Source organism: Crocuta crocuta, unplaced genomic scaffold, assembly GCF_008692635.1.
Source record: "Crocuta crocuta isolate KB4526 unplaced genomic scaffold, BGI_CrCroc_1.0 scaffold267, whole genome shotgun sequence".
Classification (NCBI taxonomy): domain Eukaryota; kingdom Metazoa; phylum Chordata; class Mammalia; order Carnivora; family Hyaenidae; genus Crocuta; species Crocuta crocuta.
The window spans coordinates 4,533,433-4,550,546 of NW_027531899.1; the positions used below are offsets into that span (position 1 = coordinate 4,533,433).

At 56.7% G+C, this 17,114-nt stretch overlaps 3 protein-coding genes across 4 annotated transcripts in view; 1 reads left to right on the forward strand and 2 right to left on the reverse strand.

The window, feature by feature from the left end:
* Positions 1–2,795, reverse strand: part of USF2 (upstream transcription factor 2, c-fos interacting) — a 9,290-nt gene extending 6,495 nt beyond the window's left edge. The window contains exons 1-6 of the mRNA XM_077773642.1: positions 2,432–2,795; positions 2,205–2,323; positions 1,869–2,069; positions 1,320–1,470; positions 1,110–1,197; positions 756–814 (exon numbers count right to left, since the gene is read on the reverse strand). Coding sequence (XP_077629768.1) covers positions 756–814; positions 1,110–1,197; positions 1,320–1,470; positions 1,869–2,069; positions 2,205–2,323; positions 2,432–2,795 — 982 coding nt within the window. The remainder of the gene's footprint in view (positions 1–755; positions 815–1,109; positions 1,198–1,319; positions 1,471–1,868; positions 2,070–2,204; positions 2,324–2,431) is intronic.
* An 80-nt stretch (positions 2,796–2,875) lies between these two features.
* LSR (lipolysis stimulated lipoprotein receptor) lies at positions 2,876–16,535 on the reverse strand. 2 transcript variants are annotated; one of them, XM_077773738.1, is made up of 10 exons: positions 16,359–16,535; positions 14,809–15,153; positions 9,204–9,323; positions 7,438–7,494; positions 6,770–6,916; positions 4,441–4,602; positions 4,221–4,280; positions 3,991–4,122; positions 3,105–3,730; positions 2,876–3,011 (listed from the first exon to the last, which is right to left on the reverse strand). In XM_077773738.1, the coding sequence occupies exons 1-10, from the start codon at positions 16,465–16,467 to the stop codon at positions 2,976–2,978; spliced, it is 1,794 nt and encodes a 597-aa protein (XP_077629864.1). In that variant the 5' UTR covers positions 16,468–16,535; the 3' UTR covers positions 2,876–2,975. The 2 variants fall into 2 exon arrangements, with proteins under 2 accessions (XP_077629864.1, XP_077629865.1); XM_077773739.1 differs by lacking the exon at positions 7,438–7,494 and having other exon boundaries at positions 16,359–16,534.
* Positions 6,912–9,432, forward strand: LOC144239673 (uncharacterized). The gene is made up of 2 exons (XM_077773838.1): positions 6,912–7,343; positions 8,355–9,432. Exons 1-2 carry the CDS (start codon positions 7,169–7,171, stop codon positions 8,522–8,524), a joined length of 345 nt encoding a protein of 114 aa, XP_077629964.1. The 5' UTR covers positions 6,912–7,168; the 3' UTR covers positions 8,525–9,432.
* Positions 16,536–17,114: the final 579 nt, after the last annotated feature.

Consider the following 17,114-nt stretch of genomic DNA (forward strand, 5'->3'; position numbering starts at 1 on the left):
CAGCCCACCCCGCCTGCCCCCCAGCCTGTGCCCGCCCCCTCTGCCTGGCAGGCACTCCCAAAGGCCACCTCTCTGGGGAAGAAACCAGCCTGAACTCCTTTCTGCCTCCCTGATGCTGCAGACCGCGCTCCAGACCCAGCGTGGGGGGCGTGCTCACTGCCCAGCAGAATCCACCTTCAGGAAATGTTTGCTAAGACGACTGTCCACACCTAAATGCTACCCTACTTGCGTGCAGCCATGTCCGCAACAGCGCTACAGACTGGGGGCAGGGCTTGGGGTGGGGAACTAGGGGACAGCATCAAGGGCCAAAACGACTGTAGGGTGGGCTTTGGTGTTTACCAAAGGCATGACACTCCGGCCTCAGCCAGCCAGAGGCACATCTTCTAGAAGTCAGGTAGGCAGGGCAGTGAGGGAATGAGGGACTCGAGCTCAATGACAGCTGCCAGCGGAAAGATACTTCTAGAGGCAACAAATCAACGCGATTTTTAAAGAGGCAGGAAATCCGTATGTGAATGTGAAATATGCCATTACAGATGTTGACCGTTAACTCAAGATCACTAGTCAAGATGACAAAACACGCTTCAATTCACGCCTCCTGCCTATCTGTTCCTGACAATGAACTTCTACCTGTTTTTCTACTCTCCCAGCAATCAACAAACACCTCTTGCGCACTTTTGGCATGTCGCTGATCTGTGTGACACAAGCACCAGGCCTGGCTGTGCCGGTGAGGCCCAGAAACGCCACCCTGACCTTACCTTCGTTGTGCTGGGCCCTCCTTCTTTCATCCCGTGGTGTTCTGGTTCCGTCAATTTTCCTAAAAAAGGAAAAAGATGGGCACATATTCTCTCAGGTACTGTATGTCTAAACACCTACTAAGGAATCAGCCTTGAGAATTAGCTGTGCAAAATGAACTCTTATGCAGAGAAAGAAAAATGACCATTTCCTTACTTATACTCGAGAAGGAGAAACAGACCCAGAAAACACACTGACTGCTTGCTGTGTGCTCAGCTGCCTGGCTCCCATTCCAGAAAACCTTCCCTTCCGCTGGTCCCCTCACACCATGTCCTCCCAGGGTCCCCCGTTCCTGGGAACAGGCCTCCCGCACATACGGGGAGTAGGGGTGTGTCCGAGGTGCAATCGTCCTCTGTGTTCCTGTCTGAAGCACGTCCTGGGGCGTCATCATGACGTAGAACTGGCCTGCAGCGAAAGCAGGGGTTAGTGCAAACACTGGGGGGCAGTCAGAACCGGTGAGGGGGCTTCCCTCCCTGCTAGGCCTGCTGCCTCCCCTGCCTTCCGCCCTGGCCCCTTCCTCCCTTTACCTCCGGCCTGCAAGCTCTGGTCTGTGGTCTGTACGGACACAGCTGTGGTGTCTCCCACACTGGATGCTGGGAAATAGGCAAAGCGGGCCTCCCCACTGACAGCCTCGGCTGCAGGGCTGCCGCCATTGCTGAAGGGATTTTGGATTACGGCCTGGGGAGTAGGAGGACACAGAGGCCACCCTTAGCCATCTCTGTTCCCCCACCCGCTCCCGTGTTGCTGGGTCTGACATTCACTGCATCCTCTGAGAACGGGAAACCCCCTCTCTGCTGCCACTCTGCCCTGTGTCCTAGCCCCGGAACTCAGCAGGTACTCAGTGATCACCTGATGGGTCGATCCATTTTCACCTCTAGGAGGCTTTCCTGTTACCCTCATCCCCATTTTACAGAAAGAAAAAAGGACGTTTCAAAGCTCCTGACCCAAGTTTCACCTTGCAGAACAGGGATTTGACACAGCCTGACAATCTAAAGGCAGCATCTGTGCTCCACCCCCTGGGGATCCCCAAGAGTCAGTGTCCCCTCTCCATCCCCCCAGGGATTGTGGGCACTTACCAGTGGGAAGGGCGCTGCGGGACCCGGGGGCACAGATGCAGCAGTGGGGCCAGGACGCTGGGCTGCCCCATCCACACCCACCTGGGTCACAGCCTGCTGCCCCCCTGCGAAGGCAGCCGTAGACACAACACTGACGGCGCCGGCCGTGTCGCCCTGGCCATCCAGCTGACCGTCAGTCACCTGGACTACGCGGTACGTCACCTGCAGGGGGCAGCAGAGCAGCGAGATCGGTTCTGGGGTCCCGGCAGGGGCCAGGACCGAGCCCCTCCCAGCCCGTCTGCTCGACCCTCTGCTCAGCACTCCACTTGCCCGCGGGCTCCCGGCTCGGAGCCTCACCTGTCCTCCATTATTCTCTGTGCGGAACTGGTACTGGATGTTGTGGTCGCCAAACGCCGCCTGCTGGACGCTGGCGATGGCCACCGCCGTCTGCTCCTCCGCCCCAGGGCCGTCCCCGCCTGCGGTTGGAGGAGGGGGGGGGATGGTCAGCGGTCACGCGGCCTAGGCGCCCCCAGTCCCCTCCACGGGCGCAGGCCGCAGACCCGGTGGACCCCTCGAGTACTCACCTTCCTGCAGCTCGACGCCCTCGTCTGCCTCGGGTCCCTTGTCGTGACTGCGGGGCGGACGGGAAGGAGAGGGGGTCAGGGCCGCCCCCGCCCCTTCGCCCAGGTGCACGGCCCCCGTCCCGCCCAGCCGGGTCTGGAGCTGGGATGCCGCTAGGACCCGGGGCCGAGGGTATNCGAAGGCGGGGGACTGGGGCGCATGCGCACGTCTGGGCGGGGCCCGGGCGCGCACGTAGGGCCGGGCGGAGTCTGCGTGGGGCACGTACTCCTGGCCTGGGGAGGAAAGCAAAGCCGGTGCTTTCCTCCTGGCCCAGGATGCAAGTCCTGGGAGAAGAGCGGACACAGCCTTTTGCAGACTCGCAGGCATGCACACGCACACTCAGCCACAGCAGCTTCCCTGGCTACCCCACTCGTGCAGGAAAACAAACACTTCCCTCTAGACACAGGCCTTGTGATCATAAGTTTTATTAGACTTAGGAGGGCAAGATAATCAGTAGTCTCTCAAATTAAAAAAAAAAAGTACAAAAGGTACATACAAAACGTGAGATCAGACGATTAAACTTTCCCGACTCAGGGCCAAGTTCTGCAAGGGAGAAAATAAGAGGGTGTGAGCTGGCAACGACAGGAAGAGAGGATCCAGGAAGGGTCTTCAAGCCAGGGAGGGCCGTTCACTTACCTTCTTAAGCCTCCGCTCCCGTGAGGCCTGGGAGTCCGTCTCAGAGTAAGGGGGAGGCGCTGGAGGGTAGTAGGCCTCCTCCTCTTCCTCCCTGTAAGGTCTCCTCCTCTCAGCTGGCCCCTTTTTCCTCAAGGCCTCTTCTAATAGCCGCCCATCATATTGGGGGTCCCCAGACCTGGAGCTGTCTTCCCGAGGGTCCCGGGAGCGGTGGTAGCGGGCCCTCGGGTCAGCATGAGGGCGGTCTCTAGACCTGAAGTCATCGTAGCGGGGATCTCGGGAGTGTGGAAATTCCCTTGGGTCATCCTGGTCATAGAGGTCATCCCGGCTTCGGCTTCTGGGACGTCCATGGGCTTGGCCTCTCCTCCCCCTACTTGGGGGAGACCTCCTCCCAGATTCAGCAGAGCTTGGCCGGGTGAGGTCATCCAGAGCATCCACAGATCGAGCACGGGGCCGCCCAGCCCCCCAGCCACTCCCTGGACGCTCCACGGGGGCCTCTTGCTCCCACCGCCTGGGACTCCGAGGGGAGTGGTAACCCCATTCCTCATCCTGGATTGGGGTAAGGGCAGTACCTCGGGATGGCCGGGATCTCCAGTCATCCTCGTGGAGGGAGGTGACTTCACTCATGGCTGTAGCGAAAGGGAAGTGTCACTGACTGCTGGGAGGTCAGAACTCCAGCAGCGTCACCCACTTGGCCCATACACTTTCTAGGGGGCCCTAGACTTCTCATCTTTTAAATGTTGACATGAATGGTCCTGTACACTTCTCACTGTGGCTGTGGTAGGGAAGGAGGGACTATGCCCAGGATTTGCCACAAGCATGCATAGGGCAGTGTCATGGTTCTCCCTCCCCACTCAGGAACCCCTCAAACCCCAAGGCTCCCACTCACCCCGCTCTACGCGGCCATTGGGGGCACCAGGTCGAGAAGGGTCAAAGTTGGCCAGCTCTTTTTCCATGTAGTACAGGACCCGCATGGAGTCGTCCTGCTGGCTGGCCTGAATTCTGTAGCCGCTGCGGACTTCTAAGGACAGGGGATGGAGGCCGTCGGTTTAGGAGAACAGATGCGGACCCACCTCCCTCCCCTCAAGGCATGTCCAGTCTTCTAACAGGGGTTCTTACCAGAGGTCACACTGCTGTCTGTGTCACGAAGCAGGGGTACCTGGGAGCTGTGGCCGCCAACTAAGGGAGATGATGGTCAGTGGCTGTCCACCTGGAGCAACCCATACCCAGCCTCCTCTCCCCTGCCTCTAATCCCCTCTTCTTCCAGCCCCAGACCCCTTAGGACCCAAATGGCCAGCCTACCCCCTGCCCAGCTGCTCCCCGCTCCCCCAGGCCTCACCTGAGCTGTTTCTGTCGAAGTCTCCGGGGTACCCATTGTAGATGGGGCCCATGGGAATCATGGCTGGTGGGGGTGGGGACTTGGCAGGGGAGAGGTGAGCATAGGTGCTGGGGGCGTAGATGCTTGGGACGCCTGAGGTGGCGGCTTTGCCAGCAGCATACACTAGGGAGGACACACAATAGGAGAAGGTAGCCAGGACCCATGCTGCCCTTTGCTGTGTTAGAAGGTCTGCAGGAACACATGCCTGGACCTTCTTCCCAATCCCCCAGCCGTGGGGCTTCCCTAGGCACTTGGATTGGTTTCTACAGGGTCCCTGAGACTCAGGACATCATCTTCATTGAATCGACGCCACCTTTGTATTTCCTGACCCAGGTTTTGGGCAGGGGGTGTGCACTGGCAGCCCATGACTCCAATCTGGCAAGCCAGTGTGTTGGACTACATGATGGTTTGCCACCATCTGACAAGGTTTTACATAAAACCCCAGCTCTCTAGCCACCATATCAGCAGACGGGGCCACCTGCGGCCTATGTCCTTCAAGAGCAGTAGGGTGTGAAGAAGCCCCTATAGGTGAAGTCCACCGGCTGGACCCTCTAGCTGGATTCAAGTATTCCCTTCCAGAAAATGCATCATCTGGGGGGGAATCCCATGCCCACTCCCCTCGCATGGCTGGGGAGGCCAGCTTCTCCAGGCCCAGATGCAGTGGGAATCCGCCTGAGGCAGAAGCATGGGAGCCTTGGAGTTCACTTTCCCCTGCCAAGTAGCAAAGCACCTCCTCTAGTTGCCAGGCCGAGGGCCCCACCCACTCCTACCCTGCCCCCGCCTGATTCGAGGCTGGACAGCTCAAGGGCACATCCTCCTTGCCGCCTTCCTCCCCAGGCAAGAGGCTGGGTTCCAGGGGTTCCTCTTGTGTCAAAGTCACCGGCCCGAGCAGGCTGCTTCCTTCCTGGGATTGGGATGGGGAAATGGGAGGCGCAGAAAGCTTCCTCCTCTTCAGTTTGGAACAGAAGGCTCAGCACTCAGCAACCCCAGGAGAAGCCCCTCGGTAGGTCAGGTGATCTGGCAATTTCCTACCTAACCGTGGGAACTGGATCAATTTCCTAACTGGCTGGGAGCTGTGGACCTGGCCCACAACCCAGGTCCTCTGTTAGAGGTGTCAGGGTCTCAGGATGGAGGAAACGTGGCCTGGGGACACGCCATCCTGGCCCCAGCCTCAGTTAGTGGGGTAACTGCAAACCTGGGTGCAGCCCCTGGGGAGAGGGTCTCTCCTCACCTGTCATGTGAACTAATCTCCTGCCTGACCACGAAGCTCTCAACTAAAAATGACAAGAGGAACAGGTTGGCCGGCATCAGCCTCCAGAGAGCAGCGGATTTTCCTCTGGGCAGCCTTTGAGGTACCAGCTTGCTCACTGCGGAGTTCAAGGTCCTAAAAGTAGCCAGTACGGACTGAGCCACAGCCCTGTCCTGGGCGCTCACACGCAGTCTTCCCTTCGTGTTCAAATGCCTTATGCGGGGACCTTGCAAAGAAGGAAACGAGCTGGGAGAGGGAGTGCTGCTTGTGTGAGGTCACACGGTGTCCCGGCCAGGGCTCCAAGGTGCTTCCTGGCCCTTGGTCATTACCAGTGCTGACAGCAACATGTCCAACAGCTAGTGGGTAAGGAACATTTTCTGTAGGCTGAGCCCTGCGCCAAGTACCAGACACACAAGGAGAGGTTGCTCATTAGGCTTCCAAGCAGGTGACATGTCTGGCCAGGCCTTACCCCTCCACCTGTGCAGGGAGGTACCCGGACATTCTGGGAGGAACTGGCAGCACTCATGTCCCTGAGGAGGGGAGATGGGCCAGTGGCAAGAGGGAGACTTGCCCTCTTGGCTTCCCCCTTTCCGGTTTTGTCTGCTCTTCCCCCTTCCGTCCACAGCCACACCTACTCTGATGTTCTAGAGCTGGCCTCAAACACAGCACCCGCCTAAGTCCCAGAGTGCCGGTGTGGACGTGGGCTTTTAAAACTGTAAATTATAGCGTGCCGTAAACCTCGTCCAGTGTCTTTTTTCATTTCAGATTTTGTTGAGAATGACGTTTTGCACTATTTGAAATTTTTTTTTTAACCATGTGCTTTCAAAACAACTCCCAAGTCAGTGAAAATCTGAAGTGAATAAAAAGCTGAAGTAGATCAAATGAGCATCAAGGACAGCAGACCCTCCGTGGCCCACTTTGCCCCAGATTGTTCAGACCCTCCAGAACAGTGACACTGTCCAATGATACTGTCCCGGGCTACCTCCTCCCCTGAAGCCCAGGAGAGAGGCCTGCAGGGGCGGGCGTGTGAGGGGCACTTACGGGCCTCCGGGCAGCAGCACTTCTCCGGGCAGCAGGGGCACCTGACGTAACAGCAGCACGTGTGGGGGCAGCACTGACACCAGCAGATGCCCAGCAGGAGGAAGACAAGGAAGACAGCCAGGCAGACCACGACCACGAACAGCCAGTCTGCGGAGAGAGGAGAAAAGGCCATGGGCAGGAGGCCTGGGGGGCCACGGGGCCACAGGCGCAGCGGGGCAGTACAGAGTCGCGGGTGGGGCGATGCTCCCCTGCTGGATTCTCCAAGCCAGAAGCTGGGGCGCAGCAGCTGAGGGACGCCCACCCTCTGTGACCCAGGCCAGTCCTCAATTTAGGGAACTGGCACTGGGCTCATCTGGCAAGGCAGAAAACGAAGGGTGACCTGGCTGGAGGAAGGACAGGATGGAGCCTCAGAGAAGAGACAGAGAGCCAGCTGCCCAGACCCTCATCTCTAGGAGAGTACCGCAGGCACCAGTCACCAGGAGCGCCCTGCCTACACCCCAGGCCCCTGCTCAGCCAGCCCAGCCCACCCCGAATCCCAGAGCCGGGTCACTAGATGCCACGGAGCTGGAGTCAGGTGAGGTTAGTGGGGGTCCACAGAGAGTGGTGTTTAGGGTGAGGGAGAATACTTAGCATCATTAAGTGGTGTCGGGGGGGACGCCACCCCGTACCTTCCATGGGCCCCGCCTGAAAACCAGGTAAGAGCTCTGCCACCCCCGAGGTCCTGCCTGGAGGGACAAAAGAAAGACAGATTATGCTGGCAGGGGCCAGCCCAGCCTGCCCCTACCCTGAAGCCACGCTCTAGGCTCATCAGGGTGAAGGTGTCCTAAAGCAGAGGGGCTAGGGGCCTAGCAGGGTCCGGGCACACAGTTCCTGGCGCGTGCCCCCCACCACGTGAGTGCTGTTTTCCAGAAGGCTTCCACCACAGAATTTACCCACTCTCTCATGCCCTGGGGAATTCTGTTGCCCCAAAGGGTTCCAGAACATATCCCGTGGTTCTGAAGCTTCCACCTCCACAGGGGCACTCCACCTTTCCCACATACACGGGTCCTATCGCCCCAAAGGGCTCCATGTCATGTGATAGGGACAGTCCTGGTCCATCAGGCAGAGGTGGCACAGTGCCCTAGGGCCCATGAAAATGTTTTAGTTTTATTTTAAACTAGAAAAAAAATAGAGTAATACTGAATATATGGTAATGAATTTACAGCAATGCAATCATAAAACATGTATTTTTAATACAGAGCTCTTACTGGCCCATGAAGGCAGAAGTGCCAACAGCCCATCAAAGTCGTAGTGTGGCCTCAAGTTCAATCTCCTTGCACGCGGTCTGTCCCATATGCACATTCCATGGCCCGCTAGTGCCGCTGGCTGCCCTGTGCCCCACAGGCGTCGTATCGCCGGGGTACCCACACTCCAGCTCTAGGTCAACAAGGCTCCCCCCAGAGGAGCCCATGTACTCCATGCCACCTGCCCACCCAAGATGGTTCTAGCATGCAAGCCAGTGGTTCCCAAAGTGTGGTCCTGTCCGCGAGGCTGAAAGTCCTCTCAGAATGACACCACGCCATCGTTCACACGCCCTGTCTCGCAGGTGCACGGGGGTTTTCCAGAGGCTCCGTGCCGCATGGCGACCTCATCGCTCCGGTAACAATGGATCGGGTGCTCACGTGCCTCATGCACTTTCTGCCTTCAATTTGCAACAATCCACAGAAACGTCTACAGCACCTCTTCGAGATCCTCGATAGTTGTTTAAGGCGTTAAGCGGGTCCTGACACTACATTTTGGGAAATGCTGACGTAGAATGTGCATCTGACAAAAGGACAGCATTCTCTGGTCACCTACACGTGAGCTCTGCTGTGATCCGAACACCCTGGAGCATGTCCCCCATCATGTGTGTGCTCACTCACACATGAGTTTCCTTGCATCACGCGTGTGATGATGGCAACGGCCAGCCCAGCAGCACCACACGTACAGCACAGGCCTCACATATAGCACGTGTCACACGACTATATGTGTTGGCCGGTAACACAGCACCTGGCTAATGGCAGCGGCCCTTCCACGCATGGCAGCGGGTGGCTCCAGCCTTCCCTCCCTTAGACATACCACCTTCCCTCCTCACTCACCACCGATTAACTCTGAGAATCTCAAGATTTTTTTGAAAAGGAGACCAGGAAGGGGTAGAATCCCCAGTGCTCTCCACTGTCAGTGTGGCTCTGGCTTATCTGAGTTGTTGAGGGGAGGGGTCCCTGCCTGGGGTGCAGGGCAGAGAGAAGCCCCAGTGACTGGTGGTGCCATGAGGGGAGAGCGAAGCAGGCGACAGAGTCCAGAGAGCGAGCTGCAGGGCAGAGGGCAGACGGCAGACATACACAAGTGGCTGAAGAAGGGGCCCCGGTCCCACTTCCACCCCCTTCCCAGGCCCGCGGGGGCCAAGCCCACTCACCCAGGACGATGAGCTCTGCGTAGGCCTCGTTGTTCCCCTGGAGGTCCTGAGCTGAGACCACGGAGCAGTAATACACACCGCTGTCCCCCCAGCCCGTCTGGTCAAAGGTCAGGTCGGCATCTGCAACAGGAGACGGGTGAGGACGCCCCGGGGGAGGGCATCGGGGCCTCCCCGGGAGCATGTCGGGAAGAGGGCAAGAGAGCAGGGCTACTGGGCGACCAAGGGAACATTAAATGATTCGTACCAAGGGTGTGCTACTTTTTAGACTCTGTTGTAACCACTTACTTAACATAGGGTATTTCAACTAGTCTGTGAGGTGGGTCCTGTTACCTTTCCTGTTCTGTAGATGAGAAAAGAGGTCCGGCGAGGTTACCTAATCCGACCCAAGTCGTAAGAGTCCTCGGCAGTGGAGCTGGATCCAGAGGGCTGCAGATTTTGAGCCATCCTCTCACCACCTCTCAGAGCCAAGAGGACTCCTCCGACATGAACCACCGCAGAGCCTGGGGTAGACCCAGGGGCAGGGGTCTGGGGTGGCGAGGCAGAGATGCAAAGGCCAGATTCTGGGAATCGGGAGCCGCCCAGGCCTGGGAACGAGCGGCTATGGGAGAGACTCGGGCCACCCCTAGTTCCCGAGTCGCCAGCCCCACATTCCAGGTCAGGCCCAGGGCTTGGGACGCTCAGGCGGGCCAGGAGCCTGTCAATTACGGCAGTAATGAAAGTCTTTCAGCACATCCGGTTTCCTCTCTACTCCTGGGGCCCTAATTAGTTAAAACCCCTTCAGGCATTCACCTGTGTGGGGTAGGGTGGGACCAAAGGCGACTCCCGGAGGACCCCACCCCACCCCCACCAGCCCTGGGAGCTCTGGCTCCTCCCGATTTGACTAAGGCACCCACTGCCCTTCCCCATGTGGACCCTGAAGGTATGAAGTGTGTTGCCCCAGTCTGCACCGCCTGGGACCCACCGGGCATCAGTCCACTGCCGAAGTAATGAAAGTTGTGGCCTCTTCCTTTATCAAAAGGCCTCATGCCTGTAGGGAACCCTGTTGCCGAGGTCCTCCTACACCCCTCCAAACGCCCTACCCAGCCCACAAGGCCCCTGGCAAGATCTGGCCACTGGCTACCACACCAGCCTCACACCCACTGTTCTCCTTTGCTCACTAGAATGCAGACACAGTGGCCTCTTCACCGCCCACCAAGACACTGGGCCCACACCTGCCCGACATCGGGGTCCTAGATGCTCACAGGGCCGTTCCAGCCTGCAAGCGTAACCCCCACCTGACTGCTGAGGTGTTATCGGCCACCTCAGGGGCTGGCCCTCCGTGCCCCACGCCCACAGGAATGCGGGCTCCATGCAGGCAGAACCCGGCCTGTCTCAACCACTACTGAGTCTCCAGGGCTTGACATGGGGCCTTAGCCAGGACCTGGAAAGGAACCCCTTCCCTCTTCACGCCCACCTCCCTTAGCACCTGGTGTCTGTCCCAGAATTCCGGGCACATGGCTGTCTTCAAACAGACACTTGAGACATTCATTCAATATTCAACACGTAATTACCGAATGTACCCCATGTTCTGGGCATACCTGAGGCAACTGGGGTACCAGAGAATGGCAGTCCTCAAAGTGGGATCGATAGGCCCCAGGGTTCACCCAAATCTTTTTGGGCGGGGAGGGGGGTGTCCTTGAGGTCAAAGTTATCATCATAATACTACTAAGGTGTTATTTGCCTTTTTCACTCAATCTCTCATGCGTGTGCCAGGAAGTTTTCCAGATCCTGGGCTGTCTCAGCTGACTGAACGCAGCAGCCACTTTGAGAGGCCAGCTGCTTCTGCTCAGGCAGATTTGAAGGAGATGTGCAAAAATATAAAACTAAAGCAATGCCACACTTTTCATTAAAGGTTTTTGCTTGGGTTTGGAAAATATGGTTCTTTTTCCACAAAAAGCATGTTATTTCTATTAGCCTATAACGAAGTGGTTATTGTCATTTTAAGTATTTTTTAAGCTTCTCTGTTTGCTAGTTAGAAAAGCGAAGTTCTCTGAAGTATTTGAGAGCGGAGAGACCCTACAACTGACAAGTGTGAGAACCCCTGCTACAGAGAGCAGATGTAAATCCCTGCTCTGACAGAGCTCAGATCCTCACTGGGAACGAAAGACAAATAAAAAACTTAAATATACTGCATATCAGATGGTGATAAGGAGTATGGAGAAACCAGATCAGAGAAGCAGACGGAAAGCGCCAGAGTGGAGGCGGAGGTTGTACATATTCAAGGGGTGACCAGTTAAGCCCTTCGTGTAAGGTGACCTTCCGAGCAGCTGTGAAGGAGTGGAGGGCACTACTCCCCTCCACAATCGCACATCCTCTGACTATTGAGCTCTTCCTCTGTACTGGGTCCCTTTCCATGTCTTCTTTCACTAAATCCATTGAAAACGCTAAACTGCGTGCTCCCAAATCTTCCTGATTGTCCAGAACACCGTCTCGGCCCATCATTTCTCCACCTGCGTCCTTAAATCAGACTCCAACCACGTCTCCAAAACCAGAGCTCAGGGGGAGGTCCCTACCCCGTGCCGAAGAGGTGGATGGGAATCCCCCGCTCCAGCAAAAGTTCACAGGCCAGGAGTTGAAATCTCCTGGCTCCTGTGGGCCGGATGCCAGCCTCAATGTTTTCTCTGAGCCTGTGTAACACTTTCAAAACCCACAAAAAATAGGGCTTTCCAGCTTCTTTTGATCAGTTCTAAGGCCCAGGCCCACCTCCTTCCTGCAAGGCGCACCCTGTTCCTGGTCTATGTGTGGTCCTGACTCACTCAGGCTGGGCACTGCCCTCATTGTTTTACGTGCCAGGAGATGGGGGTCTCCAGTTGAGAACGAGGCAGGGGCTCCTCCACATCTCTGAGCCTCTGGTTCCCTGTCCGCCCCAGGCAGAAGCAGCCCTCATCCCAGGGGTCCCTGGGCTTTCTAGTGCTACTGGGGTGGGGGGGAAGGGGGGACGCACATGAGCCCCATGTAGCCTGACGAGGTAGAAACAAGCCTCCCATCATGGCGCTCCATGTCACCCAAAGCAAGAAGGCATGGAGGGGTAGCCACGGCCACCCTGAGCTGAGGGACACACCATTATGGTTTGCCTAGGACAACCTCCAGTTAAAAGCTGGACAGCTGGTGGCCTCAGGAACACCAAAAGGAGATCCCCTTTTCTTCATCCTCAAAGCTGAAATGGAGGAAGCTCCCGCAGCTCCCAGATTTCCTGAGAGGACTTACACACAATGGGTATTTACACATTTCAGCCTGTATCAAACACGAGAGCACGTCAAGGCAGCTTGAAACACGCAGGCACGTTGGGCCTCTGGAGCAAGGAGAGTCTACCCAGGGCAAGAGGAGAGCCTGAGGGTCACTCTGGAGTTTCAGCCTCAGTACAGAGGGCACGATTCCAGCTAGCCTTCAAGGACACTCTCAGCTTGAGGTTGTCCGGACAGGACTGTGGGGCAGTCACGCCTCAGGCCAGAGAGGGCCCTGGTTATAGGGGAGGGGTCTATACACGCTGAACCCCCAAGAAGCTCTCTGAGCTCAAGAACAGCAGGATGCTTTGGGCTGAGCTGCTTGTGAAAAGTCAGGGCAAGCTGTTCTGGTCCCTCCCCCAAGCACAACTGACAGACCAGATCCCTGGCACCCGGCCTTCCATCCATGGTCTAGATGGAGGGAAGGAGTGTGATCCATGGCCCGCCTGGTCTCTCGGAGTCTGCAAAGGGACATTCCCTTCCCTCCTCTGTCCCCATGCCCAAGATTAAATCTCTAATCCTTGTTTAAGACAATGAAAGGGTAAATCCATTATGTGGGTTGAGCGTTCATCAGCTCACTACAGCCCATCACCTTCCCCCAGATTCTTTAGGTCCTTCTCTCTCTCTTCTTAATGTTTACTTATTTTTGGGAGAGAGAGAGAGAGAGTGCAAGCTGGGGAGGAGCAGAGAGAGAGGGAGACAACAGAATCCGAAGCAGGCTCCAGGCTCTGAGATGTCAACACAGAGCCCAATGCGGGTCTTGAACTCATGTACCTTGAGATCATGACCTGAGCCAAAGTCGGAAGCTTAACCCACTGAGCCACCCAGGCACCCCTAGGGTCTGGTCCTTCAAAAACCACATTCACCAAACACCTTAAGAGGTGCACCCCTGACTCATTCCATATAGCACCAGGCCCTAGCTGGCTTGCTCTGTAGTGCTTAGTACTCCCTGAAATTCCCTCTGCTGGTTTCCTGCCAGTCTCACTCACTAGAACATCCCCGCCTTGAGAGACGTTGGCTGTCCTAATCGCCACTTACATCCACAGCACCTACNCTGAGATGTCAACACAGAGCCCAATGCGGGTCTTGAACTCATGTACCTTGAGATCATGACCTGAGCCAAAGTCGGAAGCTTAACCCACTGAGCCACCCAGGCACCCCTAGGGTCTGGTCCTTCAAAAACCACATTCACCAAACACCTTAAGAGGTGCACCCCTGACTCATTCCATATAGCACCAGGCCCTAGCTGGCTTGCTCTGTAGTGCTTAGTACTCCCTGAAATTCCCTCTGCTGGTTTCCTGCCAGTCTCACTCACTAGAACATCCCCGCCTTGAGAGACGTTGGCTGTCCTAATCGCCACTTACATCCACAGCACCTACCACAGCACCTACCACTTAGCAGACGCTTGATAAACACTGAAAGAATGAATGAATGAATGACTCCCCACCTGCCCTTTACTTAGTCCCAGAAGGCATTTCCTATTAACCGGCAGCATTATGGTTAAAGACCAAGCTTCTGAGGTCTGCCTGGGTTCAAATCCCAGCTCCAGCCCCTTCTTAGCTGTGCGCCTGGACAGCCACTTAAACTCTCTGAACCTGAGATGCTATGAGTGTAAAATGTGACCACGAGGATTGCTTGGGAGAAACTGTGTAAGGTACTTGGCCAGTCATAGGCTTTATCCATTAAAATCTCTAGCCCCGTCAGCTTACTCCTGTTACGGCCCTGGTGAGCCCTTTGCTGACCACCCCGGGTGGAGATGAGACCCAAAGTGGCTGCCTTAGATCACAGCTCTGTCACCAGCTTTGTGACCCCATACAAGCCACTGGACCTCTCTGGACCTCTATACAATGACAGTAGAATCTCCTCACACAATGACTGTGTGATCTAAATGAGTTAAACCTGGATGTGAGCCTGGCACACAGGAGGCCCTTTATAAGTTGTTACTTATATACATTCTTACATACTGTTGCTGGTATTAGTATCATTCTAGAACCCCTGCCTCTCTTCATTACCCATCTTTACGTTCTAAGCACTTGACAGCACGGGTTGTGTTATCTTGTTTGTCTCCCTCACTGGAATGCAGTAGCCACGAGGGAAAGGATTTGACGTGTTTCCAGCATCAAACGGCACCTGTATACGTTAGGTGCTCGATAAATCTTTGTTGTTAAATAAAGCTCAGATGGATGAATGGATGGATGGAAGGAAGGATCCCTCCCTTCATCAATCCTTTTAGACACTGGTACTCAAGAGCTTCTCAGGGGCTGGACACCAGGTTGGACACAAGGGAGCCAGCCCTGCCACCCAAGCAAGCCCCGCCCCGTCCTCCACCCTGCCCAACATACTTCCTGTGATGGTGATCCTCCGGCCCTGATAGTAGTCTCCCAGGGTCACAGCATTGCCCTGTTTGGTGGCCACAACCCTGACGGTGCGCATGCTGTCCTGGCACTCCACATAGGGGTTGTAGCCTGGGTTACCAGCTGCCAGCTGGGCATTGAGCTGGTTGTCGACACTGGCGGGGGAGAAGGCATCGGCGATGCGGTCCCGGCAGAAAGACTTGTACTTCCAGATCACAATGGGTGCCGTGGGAGTCGTGGTCGCTTGGTAGGTGCAGGGCAGGGTCACGGGCTGGAAGAGGATCACCACGTGGTAGGGGTCTGACACAGTCACCTGAATGGCGTTGGCAGGAGCTGAGGGCAAGAGGAGAGTCAGCAAGGGCCTCTGTGAGCACAGGGAAGTGCCTCAGGAATGAGTAACATCACTGGTCACCAGTGTGACCCTTGCAAGTGTAATGGTTTTACAGAGTTCCTAGCACACATTGTTCCTTCATCCCTGGGACCGGAGAGGCTGCTCAGATAATCATGCCCATTTTCCAGGCCCAATAGGGCTAAAGTGGCAAGTGCAAGGTCACACAGCCAGATTCCTTGGAACCTCCTGTCCATCTCTCTTCCCAGAGTGTGGCCTTACAGCCACCCCAGCTCCCTCTTCCCTTAGCCATTCTCTCATGAAAAGGACCTCTCTCTGTGGCCTTAACAGGAAAGCACAAATGACCACCACACTCAAGGCCCTACTGCAAAAACAACCACTTAAGGTTCCAAGTTACAGGGGCTCTTGTGAATTGTGGAGGTGAAGGTGGGGAGTGGAATTCTGGAGCTGTTTCACTGATCTCTTTTGCACATGGAGTAGCTAAAGCCCCCATGATGTCTCCATCAGCCTCCCACCACACCACACCCGAAGCCATCTCAAATGAACACACCAAAAGTGCTTGGGTAAAGATAAAATCCCCTCCACATCGCCACCCAAACATCCGATGGAGGTTAAAGTCTGCCCGCAGAAGATGGTTTTATTGATGGTTTCACACCAAGTCCCTAAGTCCATCCCACCAGACCCTTAAGCAGATACTTCGGGACACGGATGGGGCTAGGGCCTGGGGAGTCCCTAGTCCTACACCCACCCAAACCCTGGGCGCTCTTTCTTGAACTCTTTCTCCAGGAGGCGTCTGATCCAGCCCTCGAGTCTCCGTTACCCCAAGTCTTAGAAATCTTGGGGTGCGCGCAAGTTCCCATCCCGGCCTTCGCCAGTGATCGGGTGGTCCGTCACCCCGACACCACAAAGGGTCCCTTTCTCCTTGCCGCTCCAGGGTTCGCGGTCCCGGGAGTTTCACTTCCTGCTATCTCTGAACTAGGGCGGAGGAGCGTTCCTTGGCTCGAATGGGGAATTCCCTTCACCCTGGCACCCAGAGGAATTCCCGAGACCCTGGGGACCCAGAGATCCTAGTCTCGGCGCTCCCCCTCCCCCAGCCCTCCAGCCCGCTCGGCTGTGTAGAACTTCATCCATCCCGCTTCTGTAGTGCCCTCCCTCCACTCCGCCGCACCAGAGGCCCCGCTCTCCGTACCTGTGCACAAGGTGCCGAGGAAAAGCCACACGAAGACGACCGCGCCCCTGCCCCGAAAGACTAGGAAAGGGCCCACCCCACAAGGGATCCCGCGGGCCATCGGCGCCATCGCGGCCGTCTGGGCGCGTCTGGCCCGCGCGTCCCCTACTTGGTACCGAGAGGGTAGGGGGCGCGGCGCGCACCAAGCCTGGGAGGGGTGCTTGCTCCTCCTCTTCCCGCTTCCGTTCCTTGTCCTATTCCAAGCCCACCCTGCCCTGTTCCAGGACTTTAATGAGCGGAAATAACGTAGATGAGGAGCACGCTTCCAGTTTTCGGGGAGAAACTTGTCGGACCCACTGTGGCTCTCCGAACCACTCCTCCCCCGCGCGCTCTGGGGAATGGATCAGCCCAGGTACACTGGGTGAGAACGGAGGGTTGGGCCAGGCGGTGGGCGGTGGGGAGGGGCTCCTCCACCTCCCTCCCCGGAAGTGGGCTGACCCAGGTGCGCTCCGGCCCCAAGGGTTGGAACCAAGTGACCAGCCCGCCGGGTGGGCGCCTGCAGATTGGGGGTCCTGTCCGGCCCTCTCCTGCCCGGGGCGAAGCCGAGCAGAGTATAACTTACGAGAACCAAAACTCAACTGGAGCGATTCACCTGTTGAGTGGGGCGGGTCCTTCCCTGCACCTGTTCCCTCTCTGCCCACACCCCTCTGCCCGGCTGGCGATGGACCCGCCTAGGTACACCCTGCGGGGAGGGGCGAGTCTAAGCGAGCTTTGGGC

What these genes read in the sequence shown, in the direction of transcription:
- LOC144239673 (XM_077773838.1), top strand. Translation starts at nt 7,169, where the DNA reads ATGGAGCCTCAGAGAAGAGACAGAGAGCCAGCTGCCCAGACCCTCATC. An exon ending in TGCCACGGAGCTGGAGTCAG is followed by an intron (nt 7,344 to 8,354) that starts GTGAGGTTAGTG and finishes CCTGTCTCGCAG; the next exon opens with GTGCACGGGGGTTTTCCAGA.
- LSR (XM_077773738.1), bottom strand. Translation starts at nt 16,467, where the DNA reads ATGGCGCCGATGGCCCGCGGGATCCCTTGTGGGGTGGGCCCTTTCCTA. An exon ending in GAGGATCACCATCACAGGAA is followed by an intron (nt 9,324 to 14,808) that starts GTATGTTGGGCA and finishes CTCCTGTTGCAG; the next exon opens with ATGCCGACCTGACCTTTGAC. An exon ending in TCAGGCGGGGCCCATGGAAG is followed by an intron (nt 6,917 to 7,437) that starts GTACGGGGTGGC and finishes CTCTCTCCGCAG; the next exon opens with ACTGGCTGTTCGTGGTCGTG.